Here is a 19337-nt window from a genome sequence, read left to right on the forward strand (position 1 = left end):
ATATGATCTAATAAAGATATTGTAATAATATAAACTGGCCGCACTGTAAACTTGACAACTAGCAACACTCATACATGTCATAACAAGCTATCAAAGTCACGACTTTCAGTTAAAACGTCAATGCGAGTTACTTAAGGAAAGTGTACGGTTCGGTGATTAATATCAACTTTTTCTGTAAATATCTACAAAAACATTAGTGAAAGTTGTGATAATTTGTTTTGTGTTAAACACGCACATGTGTATTTAACAATGTGACTTTATTCCTTGTGAAGTGATCGTATTCACATCACATCAAATATCTAGACGGATGGACCGCAGTGGGCAATGTATGTATATTTATTTTGTATTATACACTTAACACTTTGTTTTGCTTAACTTTTTGTCATATTTTACTGTAGATAAGACATAATTATTAATATTCGAGTTTATATTTTACACGGCAAGATGAGTAAACACAGCATTTATTTATAACGCCTACGTAAATCAATTCGGTTTACCGACCTGTTTATACCGTACTAATATTGACTGTTGCTGTGAGCTCAGCTGATGTGATTTGTTATTCAATGTTATATTTAAAGCTTATCACTTTAAACTAATTTAGCATTTTAAATATTGATATACTACATGAAAACTATAATGTTGTATACTGTTATTATTCCATCTAGAATTTACGACAAGATTTATTTTAGAAGCATGTGTTGTGCTATGCATTATTTATAAGGTTTTTATCCTTTTCAAGAATTATCCATTATGTATTTAGTTAACTAGAATTTGCTTGTTATTGAGAATTTTTAATGTGATTTCATTGTTACTAAACATTTATATCAATTATCAACTATTGCCTTAAGCCTTTTTGTGAAGGCTTTGTTGCTTTTTATTATATATGAATGATATATTTTTGAAATCAGTCCTTTAAAATATTGAAACCTTCCTATACTAATTGGCACATTTTAAAATAATCTCATTAGCAATTAAACATACAGTAATTGTTTGAATGTATATTAATACAATTAACTTCAAATTTTAATACCCTGATATTAAATGTAATAGACCCTGCCATTACAAGATATATACATTTTTATTTCTTTACACTACAACAATTCTTAATAATATACTTTTTGATAATATGCACATTTTAAATTATATATCTATTAATGTAACTAATTTTAACCCTGATATGATAATAATTCTTATTTTATAGGAAAAACAATGACAAACTTATGTATATTAAGAACCAATATCAATCAAATTTATTAATATTATTATAATCTGCATGTAGTTTGGCACAATGATGCTAGTGCGCTTAAACATGCGCTTGGCGCTAGCAGCGCTATGTGGCGGAGTGCTGCTCGTTACACTTTATTGGAGCCGCTGCGGTGATCTCGGGCATAGACCAAGTGAGTATACATTTTAAAAATCATTATCAAAAATCAGACAATCCTATATTTCTTATACCACATCTGATATTTTGGCGAAGAGATACTGTAATATATATTTACAGGAAGATATTTTTGCAATATAGTATGATGTAACTGTAACAGCCTGTGAATGTCCCACTACTGGGCTAAGGCCTCTCCTTTTTTGAGGACAAGGTTCAGGAGCTTATTCCACCACACTGCTCCAATGCGGGTTGTTGGAATACACATGTGACAGAATTACAGTGAAATTTGACACATGCAGGTTTCCTCACGATGTTTTCCTTCATCGTCATGCATGAGATGAATTATAAACACAAATTAAGCACATGAAGATTCAGTGGTGTTTGCGCAGACTTCAACCCACAATCATCAGTTAAAATTCACTCGTTCTAACCACTGGGCCATATCGGCTCAATATGATATGAGCAGTGTCATTTGTTATTTAAGTCCTAAGTTACTATGTATCTTAAGCTACAGATATTTTAATAATAACACTCCTATAACCTATTCCAATGACAGGAGTATATAAAAGGTTTAGAAACAAACATTGGATTTTCATAATCCAGGCAATTTAATAACTCTGCTATATTTTGCAATATAAACAGATTTTGATTTATATATCTTTATTTATAATTCAACCCTGTTTCCCTTAACCTTTAATTTTATTTTACAAAGTTATAACAACTCCTCCCAAATTCCAGCTGCAATTTTTTCACAAATCAATATATTCTATTCTATCTATACATAGATATCTCGATCAATAATATCACGTCAATTCAATGTCAAAGTTTTTTATTTGTGTTTTACTCTTCCTGTGTTTGGAATAGGCTATGGATAAACATGCTTGCTATAATTTGAAATAAATTTAGTAAAATTTTAAATATTTTCTAACTAAAAAATAAATAGAACGAAACTAAATAACACTTGAACAGCTCTGTCACCAGATGATTTTATGTACTATTAGAATACGCGCGATCTATGTTGGCCAGTGTGCAGTTAGATTATCCGAGACGTTCGCACATGAAAAATGGCAAATAATGACGATGATCGACTATTTTCGTTATATTATCCGCGCAATATGAATGATCGCATATTTTTATTACTAAATTCAATTTGTGACAAATATCTGACCGGCCAACTAAGAGCGCGCTTATTGTACCACGTCTGTGCATATAATACATTTTTATTCTACCACAATGTTGAAATTCTACGTGCATAATTAATATATAAATTTTTCTGAACTACCAGTAGGCTCGGTCCTGTCATATGCGCCGCCAGATCGCGCGACCAACGAAATTGAATGCTCGATAAACGGCGAGTACTCAGTCGCCTGTCGCCGCGACCTCGACCAGATTTACGTGCCCTTTTCCTTTTTACACAAATACTTTGAGGTAAGCTGACTGATGTGACATCGTTACTGTAACGCTATTGTAATACAATGTATTACAATAGTATTCTATTCTAGTATTGAGAAGATCGAAATTAATTTATAAGGGTGGTCGATGGATGTTCTTGTATTAGAGTTTTTCTCACACGCAGGTATCTTAACGAAGTTTCCGCCGAACTTAAAAGTTTCGTCAAACACTCAACTGCTTGTCAGAAATCAAATGAATTTCTTAATTTCGGTTCAAAGATTGTAATTATATACGTCAATTTTAATAGCAAAAGTGATCTACTGCTGTACATTATTAGATACATTCATATATACTTTGCCTACTTTATAAAATAAATTCTTTATAAAAACAAAAAATCCATCAAACAAGCGTTGAAATCGAAACTGAGTTTTGATTTTTACAGACTTTTACAATTAATGTATTTATTTATAACATACTTACCGGCCTCCTTAATTCCTTGGTATTGAGAGTAGCTAAATAAGGTTGCAAGGCCATTTTAATGGAAGTTTAACGTTATCCTTTTTAATACGCACTTTAACATACACAAACAAAAATATATTTATGTTATTTTTCTTTAAGATTTCTCATGAGTTTTTTTTGTAATGAAAAATAGTTTGGTGTCAGAATATACTCAAACCTCGACTTAATTGGTTTTTAACTGGACTATTATGTGGAAGTCAACGCTGTCATGTTTTCTAATTATTTGCTACCGTCTATCATACTTTGTGACAGTTGGTGTTAATAGACGTGGGTTCGATCCCCGCTCGTAGGTCGTACGAAGTATATATTTACTTGTTTTTATCGTACCAATATTACGGTACTTTTTCTAATTCCAGGATTAATCGTCCTTACCCAATATTTGTTTTTATATAAAATTTCGTATTCTTAATATCACGCAGATGACGGTTTAGATACGTGATATGCTATTCAATTACAAAACTGGCACACCGCATTATCAATGTGAAGTTGATGCATAACAATCTACTGCACGCATTCAAGCTATTTATATTCTTCTAACAATCAAGCGTACCACTTTGCATTAGGGCACCATGCTGTACAATATCAGTGCTCACAAGTCCATAAGAAACTTAACTAACACGGATGGATCTTTATCTCTTTATCATTTGTCGTTTGTTAGTACTTAAAATATTTGAAAGTAAAATTAAGGTCGCATATGAAATATTCAATAAATTATCCTCGAACCGGGTCGACTCCCATCGGAACGAACGTTTCCATTGCTTTAAAACTTAATACAGACAGTGAAGTAGACTGATTTTACTGGACACCAGGGACTTACATAAGTTTTTAGATACCGGAACACCATAATACCACGATCTTATAAAATACATATGATTAAATAATAATAATTTTATTAGGTACATAGATGTTCTTTCTATATTTTTTAAATTAAAAATTTATTGACGAATTCGTTTAAAGAACTAATAATAAACAACTGAAGTAAATGACCACAATAAAATAGAAATGACGCAAGTATTTAACCACGCATGATTAAAGATTGTCAGTAGAAAGACGATAGAAATCAATTCGATTCAAAAGTATAAATGCGCTGATAAAAAAAATAGTAATTAACATATTATTTTGGCAGATTTATGGCAAATTAACCTTTGTCGATGGTATCGAGAAGTTCGAGTGGTCGCACAGTTACAGTAAAGTATACCATCCCAAAAAGAAATACGACCCTCGCGGTACATTCACGACCTTCGAAAACTACAATGTTGAGGTCCGGGATCGGGTGAAATGTATAAGCGGTATCGAAGGAGTACCAGTGTCTACGCAATGGGAACCTCGTGGCTACTTCTACCCGACCCAAATAGCCCAATTCGGCCTGGCGCATTACAGTAAAAATATCACGGAACCCCCGCCAAGGGTCAAGATAATCGATGACGGGGATAAATTTCTGGAAAAGTGGATCGTAAGCCAAGACGCTGTTCTGACCAGGGAATTTGACACCGAGCTCAAATCGAATGTGCTAAGGTTTTCGACATCCGATCACGCCTCGAGCCAAGTTTGGCTGAAAATGAATATCAGCCAGGACTTTGTGCTGAGCATGGACTTGCAATTGAAGCCGAATTCTTCGATGACTGTCGTGTTGCAAAATAAAGACAAAAAGGAGACTGTTTATTTACACTACGTGACAAGTACTCAGTTGATATACGCACAGGTAACGTTGGAAATGATTCCGATATTTATGTTATAACAGAGAGTTAAAATGTTATAAAACTTGTTTGTCTTCGTAGGAGGACCACACGTATTACGGAATAGGTGTGGATAAAAAATGGCGTCGGATCACACGGGATCTTATTATAGACATGCAAAAGGGTTGGGCGCTACAGGATCGACCGAAAAGAAAGTCACCCAGGAATAAGTTTAAGGTACGTTGATTTAACTATTCACGTCGCATGCTTGATATTTGTTTAAATATTGTCGGAGTGAGATAGATTAATTATTAATTTAACGTGTATTTATTCGCTAGCTGCTCCGCGTGGTGTCACTCACGTTTGACGTCCCCGCTCCGCTTAAATAGTCTACAACATTCCTCTATTTTCATTATAATATCGGTAGGTAGGCCTGTCCACCTGATGGTAAGTGGTCACCACCGTCCATAGACATCGGCGCCGTAAGAAATGTAAACCACTTACTTAATGCGTCACCAATTTTGGGAACTAAGTTGTTGTCTCTTGTGACCGTAGTTACACATGGTTAATCACTCTTACAACGGGAAAACAACTTGTAGTTACAGAAAAGCGCGTTCAAATGAAGAAAAAAAAACGCTTCAGCTTTATTATATTTGTATAGATAAACGAATCTTAAAAAACGTGGACTGTTAATAACAGAAACCATAAATGTATGTACGAACACATATGTATTTGTAACATCGTGTCATGTACATTAGTAACTGTTATCATATTACATTGAGTGGAACCTCAGTAGGTGTGCACCAGTGTGCAACATATCAATATATTATATGGCTGTTTGTTTTTCTTACATTCATTGTTTGTCAGGTTATCTTTTACGTATATAATAGTTATATCGTGTAAATGGACAACATGAAACAACCACGTGGGGCATCAGCCCGAACGCCTACCGATTTCATTAAAAAAATAATGCGTTATCAATATTATGGTACATAGAATTACGAGTCTTAACGTTTTTTGCTTGGAAGAGCATAAATCAAGTAAGTATATCTCTGATGAGATTTGAGCCTCACGGCGCACGTGTCCCGCAGATATCCAGCATCATCCTGAGCGGGTCGGGCGGCGTGGGCGACGTGCGCGTGTCGTCGAGCTCGCACACGGCGCACTTCTACGCGGCGGCGCGCTGGCTGGCGGCGGCGCAGCGCGCGCGCGGCGGCTGGCCCGTGCCCGCGCGCCGCCGCGTGGCGCCCGGCGTGCCCGACCTGCGCCCCGGCTGGTGAGTGCCCGCCGCCGCCTTATGACCGCGCGTTTCAGAGTTTCTGGACTAATGTTCCACTGTTGGGCATCCACTTATCCACCGAGTCATCTCTCCTTATCGAGCTAATGTCATCGGATGATAATTGCTTTTTACCAGAAGATGTGAGGGTTTTCGCAGTAATTAATAATACGAACGTAACTAATGGTTTTAGTAGCCTGTCGGTTAGCTCAGTATATCAACGTCGTCATATATTTGCTTAACTTTTATATCATGAGTAAACGAGTCAACAAAGGCGCGCGTTTGGAACCGACGACCATGTACGTCGTCCCACGGTCACCTCAAACACACTGATTCATTACTTTATTAGATTTCCAGACGTCCTGGATAAGGAATTAGTAACAATTAGTTATTTACAACAACTTTGTTATTAAAAAAGGCCAAAGTCCATTGCCGTCAAGTCTCAAACGTCCTCGCCTTCCTCTAGATAACATATGTGCATTTGTATCGTCATCGTATTTTTTTTTAGACTCGCTTACGAGGAATACACTGTTTATGTACATCACATCGCGTGCTCACATCGACAGTTTATTTATCTTATAAACTAAAATCTATACTAAAAAATGAGAAGACGTTTTTGTAATGTCTGACCAGCTACTAAATCAATATACATGAAACTTATATTAGAAGAGCATTTCGGAGATTTTAGTATTTATAAGTAGCTGCGTTTCGATGTTTCAGACGATTATTTATATATATATATATATATGACTATTACTGGTGGTACTATATTTTACTGGTGGTAGAGCTTTGTGCAAGCTCTAAGCTATTCTACCGCAAAACAGCAGTACTTGTTATTGTTGTGTTCCGGTTTGAAGGGTGAGTAAGCCAGTGTAATTACAGGCACAAGTGACATAAAATCTTAGTTTCCAAGGTTGGTGGCGCATTGGCTGTATAAGCGATGGTTGACATTTCTTACAATGCCAATGTCTAAGGGCGTTTGGTGACCACTTCCCATCAGGTGGCCTATATGCTCGTCCGCCTTCATATTTTATAAAAAAAAAAATACATAATATGTCACAATCACATAGTAAGTCAATTTAGTAACCTAAAGAGCTAAGTACGTACAAAAAACAAAAATAATATGACGTTTAAATTAAAATATTATTCTTCAACGATTACCTCAATTGATTTTCGTCTCTACACTATAGAGAATAGAGTTTAAGACGGTCCCAAAACATAAAATCTACAACTAGTCTCTGAGAAATGTGACTGTAAATCATTTGTACGTGAATATGCATGACACAATATTGTCCGCTCATCAGTTAATTGGCTTGTAATTGACATTAATGAGGTCATACTAAATGGAGTATTTATTATATTAAATGACTCCTTTGAGAAACATCAGACTAGATCATTATTTCTTGTCTATTTGTAGACGCTGAATGCTAGGATTTTTTGTATAATCGTTAAATATTTACCTTCAACAATATTTATAACTTCGAGTTAGTTTTAATTTTGATCGCCTACAATAAAGAATATTGTCATTTTTTTTAAGTGTGCGGTAAAAACTTTATTTAGTACATGAAAACTGAATTCTCCTTGTGAATTAAACTTACCGTAGTTCCTAAGACAAGCTAATACATGCATGATGCATGCATGCACTGCTGGTCTTAAAAATCTTATTTTAAGTATGATTTTCCACAATTATGTGTTATAAATAAATATTTTTGCTAAAAGCAACTAATCATATGAATTTATCAGATTGGTTACTCCGCCCCGTGGGGCGTGGCGTGATGTTCTATAATTTATAACCTTTCATAATGGAGAATCTAACGCAACTATTTTCTTCAAATCGCATTGGTGGTATATCCTGAGGTGAGGACATATCGTCAGCTTTATATAATTAATATAGTTTTTTAAAGACAACAATTAATAGGTTTAATCGTTTCAATGATTCCCACGCAAATGAGAAACAATTAGTGCAGTATATCAGAATTCTTATTTATTTTGATCACATCGAATAAAGATATTTAGGTCGCGGTTTGTTGCGCAGGCGCAGGTCCTGCTTTAATCGCGGAGCTAACTAGGGCAAGATTAAAGGTCGCTTATGTATTACGATTATAGAATCACTGACGAAGTATGTGTGTTTATATGTAGTATACTTTCTGTGATTCTCGTAATAATTATTTACAGAAAATATTTAAAATGAATACCTTATATTTTCTTATTATAAAGATTAACAAATTTTGGAACTAAAATATTGTGACCTAAAGTTATTGGAAAGTAAATATAAAAAAGTGTATATGCAAACGCTATCCACTCCGCCTGGATTTCTTATTTAATTAATGGATTAGAGCCAAAGATGTAATCGCGTGGAGGTATTTCTAGAACATATATGATATCGCTTACGCTTATTAATTACTCGTAACGGTACTTTTTATGTTTTCTGAGAAAATGTAATAATTGTTTTAACGATTTGTTGATGTTATTTTTTAATGGACCGCGCACGAAATTTTTTTCTTATACACTATCTTTAAAAATATTTTAATATCTCAGCAACTGTTTGACATTGATTTTTTATATTACTAACGTTACAAAACATTCTACATATTATATTCAGTAAACGATTCGTTTTGCTTACGTATCGTTATTATTGCTTACTATAAAATATATTTTCATCGACGCATCAATACTGTGTATAGAAACTAACGGTTTGTGATATAGGGAACCCAGCGATTGTATTACAATTGAATGGAACTAAAGTTTCCAATAAATTTACAATGTAAATTTAAATTTACACAAGTACCCGAATAGAATAGCGATAAAAAATATCGCTGGAAAAACGCATTACTCGTTTCCCCCACGGCAACAGTGGGGGTTATGTAGAGCTCGCTGGTATCCAAGACGCCGAGTACTCCCCGAACATCGGAATACCCACTAAAAAACCAGCAGTACCCTTTCCGTCTTAATGAGGAGCGCCACGGGATCGCTTGCGCATGCTACCCTAAAACGCAAGTACTCTCATTCAACTTCCGTCTATATAATCAAAGTCAAAAGTCAAAAAGATGGGTGATTCATTGCAACTACCGGCAAGGGTCATAATTAACATCTAAGATCCCAAGGTTGCTAGCAATTTACCATTAACTAAATGGTTACAATGCCCAGCCAATCATATAGCCATAACTATGGGCAGAAGTGAATATCAGATAGCAACAAGCCCTAGCACAAGCAACGGGAGAAGAATTATTTTCCGTAGTGGCATGAATATTTATATAATATATTAAAATAATCTAAGTCTCTATCGTGTCCGCGCAGGCACTCGGCCATGAGTCAAGGGCACGCGATCTCGGTGCTGTGTCGCGCGTACCACCGCAGCGGCGACGCCGCCTACCTGCGGGCGGCGCAGCGCGCGCTGCTCGTGCTGGGCGTGCCCAGCGACGCGGGCGGCGTCAAGGCGCTGTGGATGGACAAATACGTCTGGTGAGCTCTCTGCGCTGACGATCGTTATTGCTTTTGAAAAATATTCCATCTCGCAATTTACTAAGCATTCATATAATTTCATAATGCCCAAATACAACCTTTTTTGTATAATACAACTACTTCAATAGGTAGACTTCGTTAGGTCAATGTTTGCCATAAACGATATTAAAATATTGCAAACCACATCTAAACCATTTCTCTATTTTCAATTACAGGTACGAAGAATACCCCACACAACCACCCCTATTTGTGTTGAACGGTTTCATCTATACGCTGCTCGGCCTTTACGATCTCCACTTTATGGAAGGTGAGAATTCGGTATCTCTAGCCAAGAAGATGTTTGACGACGGAATGCTATCCCTGAAAACATTGCTGCCGCTCTTCGACACAGGCAGCGGGAGTTTCTACGATCTCAGACATTTCACCCTGGGAGTTAGTCCGAACATCGCGAGGTGGGACTACCACGCGACTCATGTCAACCAACTGTACCTCCTAGCAGGACTCGACCCAGACCCGATTTTGATAAATACGGCTAAGAGATGGGAAGGTTACATGCAGGGTAAACGGGCCGCTCATAATTGACAAGACTTAAACTTGGGGAGGTATTGAATAAGCCGTTATGAATTTCTAGTCGAAGTTATCTTGGGATAGTAACGCCCCAAAACTTGACGCAGTTATCTTGGAATAGCCCTGCCCTAAACCTTGTTTGGCTATTTAGGAGAGAAACTGATAGTTCAGAGAGGTACTGCTTCGGGTTGTATTTGCACTTACAGGCTGAAGAGTTGAGCAGTAGAGGAGAAATAGTAAAGTGATGCATATGTTTGTCTCTTTCAACTCTTTGATATTTTTCAAAGGTTTTTTTCTTATACAATTGACTAGCTTAAAATTTATACAATTATTCATGACACTGTTTCAAATATTCACTCTCTACATTATTTTATATGATTAACGAAAGAAAAATGCCCAAAAAAAACCTTTTGTCAGAAGAAAAATGGTGTGAGTGCAAAAGCACTCACGAGAATCGATGTGTAAGCATGTGAACTCCCAGTCCCAGTAGGCTCCGACCGTGTACCAAACGCTAAGATGATTATACGTCAAAATGTGTGAATGAACGAGTGCTGCCAAAAAGACCGTAGTTTATTAAAATAAATTCTATGAAACCCAACGAAATAACACGCTCATTTCATATTTTTAATGAATACTTTTGTACCGAGGTATATAATATATCGAATAGACTAAAATCGTGGCTGTCTCTCTACTTATGTAGTAGAAAATGAATATCAAAATAATGTATATAAATATTTTTATTGAAATAAACGAAAATTTGGACCTATAATAAATATAAAGCAAAATTCGCATACCATTCAAGACTGAAATTTTATAAAGTGCTATGTTATCAGTTTATAAAATGTTTGAAATAATCGAAGACGTCAAATGTCCCATTTTTTTTAATCAATTAAAACACTTTTCATCGTTCTAACTTGTACTAAGTCTAAAACGAGTTTCTTTCAATTAACGTACTTAATTGTAACATTTTTTTTATGTTGATAAAACACACTTAATAGCTATAATCATATCTCTGTAAATAATTGTTTATTTATATTGTATAATAGCGAATAAATTATATATAAATCTAGAATATTTGTATAAAATAAAATTAATAAATTCAACAATAATTTACAAGTAAGACCAAACGTCGTCTAATCACAGAAATAAAAAAAGTAAAATTGTGTCTGCCCATGTATGGACATTATGGACCATAGTGTATAATTTAATTTTTACTTATTATTATTTTTATTTATTAGTTGAAATGGTAAATATATAAATCTTTTCGCATTACGATGTATGGATTTATCATCTGTGGACGAATTAAAGACGTCATAAACTCAGACAGAAGTTGATACAAGTTCAGTTATGTTAATTTTATACACGAAATTAAAAAGAAATAAAAAAAGTTATAATAAGTCTTGGAATTGAAATTACATAAACGTAATTATTATTTTTTAACAAGCCTTACATTTGTAAAATCTTGCCACACGTTTAAATAATATTTATGCAATAGATAATATTATATTGTTATAAAATATATAAAAAACATATTATTGTCACCCACGTACTATAAGATAAAAGTAGTTTTCTTAAATAATTTGTAAAATCGCTTAATTTTCCTTAAACACAATTTAAATCTAATAATTGTTATAGTATAACAAAATAAATATTGTATAATATATTTTATTTACCAAGCAACAAATTCGGTTGTGATCCGAAGCACAAATTATAATATGATTAAATTCAAATAGATATATAATTAAGCTTTATTATATATATAAACTAAGTAAATATATTAATAAATATTTATTAAATTATGTACAATCGAAAAGTAGAATTCAATAATGATACTGAAAATGTTAAAATGTGATCAGAGACCAGTGTTAGCGATCCACCAAGATGGCCATGGTCAGGGACGTGATCTTAGTGTATTGTTTTAAACCATTTTAGAGAAAAAAACACATAACTGAATATCGTGACGATTCCGGATATAATTTTATTTAATTTTAGGATCATTTCCTCTCCGTGTAATGGTGCAAACATTTCTTGGCTTATATTACTTGTGAAACCATAATAGAATAAATTTGCATACATATCTAATGTCTTAACATTTATATTTAAATGATTTTAGAATTTTATATTTGTACGATAATTTATCGTAAGATTACTAACACTGGGCTGCTTGCTAAAATTGACATATAAACTAACGCCTGACATTACACACAGATTAAAAATAATTTATATATATTGATAGATATTGAACTTCCGTATTTTATTTATCTTGCCATAATTATCTTTGACGTATTTCTATGATATATTTATTATAAGTGACTTTAATTTTTAAATAATCGAAGTAGAAAAATGTTTGTTAGTTATGCACTAATGTTAATTTATAAGCTATTTATTTATACTAAGATGTTTTACGTAAATCGTATCTAGATTAAAGCGTACGTCGTTTGCAATAAGTCTGTATGTAAAAGTGTTGTAATATGATATTATTTTATATATGAAAAAAGTATTATAATCTTTTTGAATAAGTACTACACTTATTTAATATAATTCTATTGAGATTTGACATCTGGGCGGGGCACGATGTAACTATATTGTTAACACTTTTGAGGAGAAAAAAATATGCAATTGAAATATCTTAGAAGGTAAAAAGCCTTAAAAGGAAAAATTATAGTGTACATCGAAGGAAAAATTGCAAAATTCAAATAAATCGACAAATCAATAGTGAATGTCGGATTAACCAATTTCTTATTAGGACAATTAAGCTTAAACCGATCTGTGTGCATCAGAATGACTAGAAACCGTACAGCGTTATACTATTACCATTATTCAATATGTAATTAGTATTCTTTAATGCATTTACTTAAATATTTGGTTTATGTTATTAACAAAGAAATGTAATTCAAAAATGGCAATGGTGGAATTTGTTCTGCCACGTTTATATCACCAGATGTCATGTCCGATCCCGATAATGTAGTGTTTTTCGCGAATGTGGATAGTTTCAACATTTTTACATGCACGCGATTCCTTACACGACACTGTAGAAAAACATTCCACTCCAAGAGCTTATTAGTAGTTAATAGGGTAGTTCGTTATTTGATTTATTTAATTTGTTAAACTCCTGTATGTGTGGGCTGGCGATGATAATGTCGCTATATGAATACGTGTTATTATGAAAATGTTTAGATTAGGAACACAAAATAAATCATACATAAATAACACATATACATATAACGACATTAATGTGATTATGAGAAAAGCATATATTAACTATATCTATCATTAGAGATGTAGATTTAGCGGGTGCACTTGTGAATGACAATAAAACGTCTAAACAAATTCGTTCGTTTTATTTAAAAACAAATAGTCAACAAAATATAAAGACTACGTTCTACAAGGGAAGCATGAAACGTACTCAGTAATTGCACGTCTGCAAACGTACGAGCGCTCTCTTCTCCGCCATCACCATCTTGTCGAGCGCGTCCTGCATCTCGGGCCAGGGCTCGTAGCGCTGGTTGATTGTAATTATTTTGTGGACAGACGGATACCGTAAATTCATTGTACGTGATATGTTTTCACGGCTACGAGCTGTGTATACTACGTCCACCTACAAATATATACATTCTTTTAAGAATTAATCCATATCGAAACTATTATTAGTTTGAAAACTGAACGAAAAAAGTATTAGTCTTAGAACCGGCCACCTGCCTGATGGCACCTTATAAAAAAACCTTTACAAATACAAATTACAATTTTATCGCGCTTGCTTAAACAATTTATTTTGAGGCCAACAGATGGTCCCAAATAATGATGGTCGACTACGACACCCACGGCTTGAGATTTCGACACGACAATTCAAGACAGTGACAAAAATGACTGGCAAGCCAAGCTAAGAAGTTTGGAGAAATTTTGTTTTTAGGACGAGATAGACACTTTCTTATATATTCTTTTTTAAAAGTCGTGGCTTAACACAGTTACTTACATACCTTATTTTTAAAGGCCCAAGCCAAAGAGAATACCATAAGCGACAAACTTGTGCATGTCACAAGAAACAGAGGTATAATTTCCCAGTAAGTGCGCAGAGCGTACATGAGATGCAGCTTCCTCGGTATCGGTACATCGTATTGAGAGGGTGGAAGTAAGCTACCAATTTGTCGTGGTGTCGGTTTTATTCTCGGCATTGATACCAATCTTTGCAGAGGAACAGCACGTTTTAAAATTGTTGATAACATATTCAAAATAAAACGGAAATTTTCAAAAAAATGTGTGTCGCATAAACATTATATATACTTAAGCTTTTTTTTTTCAGCAAAAAGTTTCTATATATTTGACACAATCGATTCTAAATTTAAAACTTTTTTATAAGTGAATATTATATTTCATTTATATATTTGTTTATTTTATTTTACTTATAAAAATCTATATTTACTTTTTTACTTCTTCATATCATTATTCTGACTAAGAGTGACAGTGGTCTTTTGTTGACGTATTTTAAACGAACGGATACCTCTGGCATATTCTAATAATAAATTGTCACAACGTGATAATAATATGCAATTATGTCAAATTATAAATTTTAAAGTCAAAAGTTAATGTTATCACGCTAAATAGAAATTAATTATAAGAACAATATATTTAGGCGAGAATTAGCTTAATTAAAATATGAAAATTGTTTTGTGTGATGTATTCAAAAGAAATTGCACTTAAATTTTCACGTCGAACTAAGTCAAGGCAAGTACATACCTGAAACCTATTTCAGTTTATATATAAATGACATAATATATGTATATATTTAATATTATACATTGACAAGCTCCTACTTTTTATTTGTATATTTATTAAAGTTTCTTTTTTATATTACCAGACGTGACTCTGGGTGATGATACTACGCACTCCGCGGCGGCGCATATCACCTCGTACTAAGTTAAGATATCGTGCTATTAAGAACTTTCTACGAAGAGCATTAGGTAACTAGAACGTATTATAATAATTGACTCGTGATCGAATTTGCACAACGGTGGCCATTATCAAAGCCTAGCCAATTGCGAAAGAATTTAGTGCACAAATGTTTACCTAAACACGTTCAAAGGGTGGCAATCTGAGATTATCGGAGAAAGATCGGTGGGCAGGACATATTTCCGAGCCGAAATTTCCTAATTTTTTAATCTACTGGTAATTCCATGGCGATAACCCTGAGTAAGACCCGGACCTCGTATTTTCAATATCGAACATATTAAATTAATATTCTTTTTTCTTTTTAGGCACCTCAACACAAGGAGATGTTTTAACAAGTTCAAGTATAGGAGTCAGTGTCGTGGACTTTAAAAATAAAATAGATCAATTAGAGCAGCAATTGATTAGCGTTAGCAAACACTGTCAGGATATAGCGAACCTCAGAGATATAGTTAAGAAGGACACGGAAAATGTGGCTCTACAAGATAAAATTGAAGATTCCGTAGAAAAAAAACATAAAAACGTAGAATCTAAACATTTACGCCATAAGTTGAGTAGAGACAATCACAACCGTGACGAAAGCCAACACGTTATTAATGTTAAAAGTCACGATGATAAAAGAGATATGATTTTGAATACAAAAAGTAGAAAATGCTGTAAATCTTATGAAACAAAAGATCGTCACAATAACGTTAAATCGAAACACAATACAACAGAAGCCATATATTCTACGAGTAGCTTACACTCGTTAGTAGTTGGACCTAAACACAAAGATTATGTTAACTCTGGTTATTGTACTCACCGACAAAAACTCCATCAAAAGAAAGCATACATTGAAGCGCTTATCCAGAAAGAATCCAAAGATAGAGAAATTATAAAAAAAAAATTAACACGTAAAGATGTTAACAATGACAGGCAACATAAACCTCGGAGACAAAAACGCGAAATTACAGACGTAGATGAAAATTTTATAGCAGATATAATTGAAAAACAATATAAGCCTGTGAAATTATTTGGTAAAAGACATTCAGATTTTAGCCAGTTCTCTGCGCCGGTATGTCGGGATCAAGAATTACGAATACAAAAAGATTTTCAAGAGGGCAGTGAACTTTGTTCATGTTGTTTCGATGAGAACAGGAGGCACAGGCACCGTTATGTCCGAAATAATGATCTGAGCGATATGAGAAGTATTTGTGACACACGACTGTACAGCTCAAGAGGACATCGGAGTTATAAAAATTCTAGACGATGTGTTGACGATTACAACAATTCAGCATTTTATGATATTGTTCCTGTTAAAGAAAAATCAAGTCCAAAGTCGAGACGAAAATTTGCTGATGACAATAAAATGATTTATCACTGTAAAGAAGTACCACCGTCCCCGAGAACCCAGAGACCAAGACTTAATTTAAAAATACACAATTATACTGAATACGAAGACAGTTTAATAAATGTTCGAAATCGTAGTAAAAAAAATCCTCATCACGAAATTTGTAGAGAAAACGTTGATATTTATGAAAGTGACTACTTATCAGGTTTGCAGCAAGCACAGAAACGACGGAATGAAAGTTCGATAAATATTAAAGCAGACAAATCCAAAAACATTAAAAGTGAAATGGAGACGATGACCAGCTTACAAGATCATAATATCACCAATGAGCCAACAGCCAACTCAAATAATGATACTACATTAAATACACAAGTAACAGATTTGAGTATTGATAAAACAGATAAGGCACTCGATGAAATTAAAAATATTTTACAAAGTTTTTTACTGGAAATAAAGAAAGAATCGACCCATGACCGAAAATCTAATACCACAAACAAAACCAACATCGAGCAACAAGAAAGCAACAAAGTAAATGCAAACACTATACCAAATAGTAGACATAGTATGAACCAAAACGTTGGTCAATACGGTATACCGCCTTTTTTACCAACATTTCCAAATCCATATTGTTACCCAGTTTTTCCCTTGTGTCCAATCAACTGTCTTCAAAGCGGATATATGCTACCGAATCCAAGTTTCACATGCATGGCCTGTGCAAAACAATCAAAAGAAAATGCATGCCCCGAAAAGGATAACAGTAATAATACGTCAGATAACAAGACGAGTAACGAAACCCAGGAACTCGTTAAAGAAATTTACAAATTTGTATCACAGAATCAAAAATCATCTCGTAAATGTGATGATTATATTCATAAAAACAAAATGAATGGCAATGAAAGGTGTGGTTTTAATACAAAAATTCACACTAACAGAAGTGTTGGTAGCAGTAAAGGCTTCAGACACGATGCTAATGTTGGTACGCCCATGAAGTGCTACTCTAAAAGCTGTGAGGCGATTGGACCTAGGATACCTTCCGAAGAATATTATACTACGAATGGTAGTTACTCGGATACGGTATTAGAAAAGTTAAGCTTAGAAGCAACAGAATCATCTTCAGAGTCTGATGTCAGTACTGAAGTGCCTAATAAAAAGGTAGCTGTTTTATTTATCATTTCCAACCAGCTTATAAATAAAGTTCAATCATCTCTCCCCTCCATCATCAGTCACTATCCATTTTTCTATTTAGTATAGGCGCAGTGTGTTTTATAACAATACAAGAAAAAAGTTTGGAAAACAAGCCGGACGCCGGTTGAGGACTTTCCTTGGAAAACCTTTACTATTGGTGGGATGATTTCCCGCCAGATAAGAGTTGTAAAAACTACTCAGTTTATAAATATTTTTCGTTATTAAATATTTATCTTAATAGTTCAATGGAATTATTTCACAGGGTAAACGAGGTGCATTTAAAAAAGCAATAAGATCTTTGCTATTTCGAAAAAAGAAGGACGTTATCGAAGAAGAAAGCACGGTGGATGTCAAATCTAAACCGGGACCACCATTTAAACAGAACATCACCGCTTATACGATGCACGACCAGCAATACTTCCACCCACCACCTATATCAAAACATCACTCCTGTCCACCCCACCCACATGAGTATTGCTATAATTGTGATCACAAAAACATCGGAAATATCTCACAACATCCAATGCGCATTGAGTTCATTGATAAGCAAAGGGTACATTGTGACCATATGATTTCATCACATCGAAATCCAATAAATTATTCGCCTATACCTTTGTGCCCGAACTACGACCCACATTACAAACAGCAACGAGCTCCTCAAGTTCCTCTGTGTCTTAAAGAAGTTGAAGTAAAAAGCATAGGTACTCAAAGTGTTAGAAAAATGTCCATATTTAGTAAATTCACAAAGAAAATTCAGCCTCCAGTAAACCAAAACATAAGTCAACAAAACTATTCGACACCAACACGAGACAAGCCTTCATTATGGAAAAGCTGGCAAGAGAAGGCTAAACAGCAAAGCACAGACCCATTGGCTTTTTCTTTTAAAACTCAAAAGCAACTAGAACAAGGAGATATGAAAATCAGAAATGCAATGCTTAAGAAATTGTTCTATAAAAAAAATCCATTTTCTCCTCGCAATCTGATCATAAAAACAATACTTGGGAAGGATAAATCCAGTTTCGGTAACCCGCCAAAAATGTATAAACCGCGAATGTTCTTGTGAACGAAAACTGTGACGTCTTGTGTATGATGTTTCGTTGCTGATGTTTTAAAATTAATTAGATTTATTTATTTGTTTTATATTGGTTTCATTTAAGACCTTTCAAAGACTTATATCATCTTTTGTTATCAACTTTAATTAATATAATACTTATTATTTTTAATAATGACAATTTTTACTTTTTATATTATTTTTGTGAAATTGTAGAATAAAAATTCATATCATTTAGATATAAATATAGACAATAAGGAAAGAAAATTTTTATGTTTGCAATTTCCTTTCACTCTACCAAATTCTCCAAAAAGGATTTACCTTAAACAAGACTACAATATTATTCTCTTTGGACAAAACAACAAAAGTGTCGACACTTTGACAGCGTGGATCTCATTGGACTGATATTTTTCTTTAAAGATAATGTAAAACACATCAAAATTTTAATGAATTATTAAGGTGACAAAATGAATTTGTTTTTATATAAGGAGTAACAAAATGTACAGTATCGTACTTATACCTAACGTAAAAAAATAATAATATACTTAATATAT

The 19337-nt window shown here is 33.9% G+C and overlaps 3 protein-coding genes across 4 annotated transcripts; 2 read left to right on the forward strand and 1 right to left on the reverse strand.

Moving 5' to 3' along the window:
* The first annotated feature begins 121 nt into the window (after positions 1–121).
* Positions 122–13603, forward strand: LOC126770001 (D-glucuronyl C5-epimerase B). Of its 2 annotated transcripts, none has more exons than XM_050489097.1 (8): positions 122–326; positions 1280–1397; positions 2667–2809; positions 4419–4994; positions 5071–5205; positions 6060–6244; positions 9542–9706; positions 9922–13603. In XM_050489097.1, the coding sequence occupies exons 2-8, from the start codon at positions 1289–1291 to the stop codon at positions 10286–10288; spliced, it is 1680 nt and encodes a 559-aa protein (XP_050345054.1). In that variant the 5' UTR covers positions 122–326; positions 1280–1288; the 3' UTR covers positions 10289–13603. The 2 variants fall into 2 exon arrangements, with proteins under 2 accessions (XP_050345054.1, XP_050345055.1); XM_050489098.1 differs by having other exon boundaries at positions 2670–2809.
* A 2-nt stretch (positions 13604–13605) lies between these two features.
* On the reverse strand, positions 13606–14531 carry LOC126770109 (uncharacterized). Its single transcript, XM_050489274.1, has 2 exons — positions 14251–14531; positions 13606–13871 (listed from the first exon to the last, which is right to left on the reverse strand). The coding sequence occupies exons 1-2, from the start codon at positions 14494–14496 to the stop codon at positions 13680–13682; spliced, it is 438 nt and encodes a 145-aa protein (XP_050345231.1). The 5' UTR covers positions 14497–14531; the 3' UTR covers positions 13606–13679.
* Positions 14532–15126: 595 nt separating this feature from the next.
* LOC126769954 (uncharacterized) lies at positions 15127–18829 on the forward strand. The gene is made up of 3 exons (XM_050488990.1): positions 15127–15231; positions 15526–17699; positions 17995–18829. The coding sequence occupies exons 1-3, from the start codon at positions 15144–15146 to the stop codon at positions 18793–18795; spliced, it is 3063 nt and encodes a 1020-aa protein (XP_050344947.1). The 5' UTR covers positions 15127–15143; the 3' UTR covers positions 18796–18829.
* Positions 18830–19337: the final 508 nt, after the last annotated feature.

Source organism: Nymphalis io, chromosome 8 (assembly GCF_905147045.1).
Source record: "Nymphalis io chromosome 8, ilAglIoxx1.1, whole genome shotgun sequence".
Lineage (NCBI taxonomy): Eukaryota > Metazoa > Arthropoda > Insecta > Lepidoptera > Nymphalidae > Nymphalis > Nymphalis io.

Coding starts and splice junctions, on each gene's coding strand:
- LOC126770001 (XM_050489097.1), top strand. CDS start 1,289: ATGATGCTAGTGCGCTTAAACATGCGCTTGGCGCTAGCAGCGCTATGT. Junction 2,810..4,418: donor TTTTACACAAATACTTTGAG/GTAAGCTGACTG, acceptor TTATTTTGGCAG/ATTTATGGCAAATTAACCTT. Junction 5,206..6,059: donor CACCCAGGAATAAGTTTAAG/GTACGTTGATTT, acceptor CGTGTCCCGCAG/ATATCCAGCATCATCCTGAG.
- LOC126770109 (XM_050489274.1), bottom strand. CDS start 14,496: ATGTTATCAACAATTTTAAAACGTGCTGTTCCTCTGCAAAGATTGGTA. Junction 13,872..14,250: donor CTTGGGCCTTTAAAAATAAG/GTATGTAAGTAA, acceptor ATATATTTGTAG/GTGGACGTAGTATACACAGC.
- LOC126769954 (XM_050488990.1), top strand. CDS start 15,144: ATGATACTACGCACTCCGCGGCGGCGCATATCACCTCGTACTAAGTTA. Junction 15,232..15,525: donor CTTTCTACGAAGAGCATTAG/GTAACTAGAACG, acceptor TTTTCTTTTTAG/GCACCTCAACACAAGGAGAT. Junction 17,700..17,994: donor CTGAAGTGCCTAATAAAAAG/GTAGCTGTTTTA, acceptor ATTATTTCACAG/GGTAAACGAGGTGCATTTAA.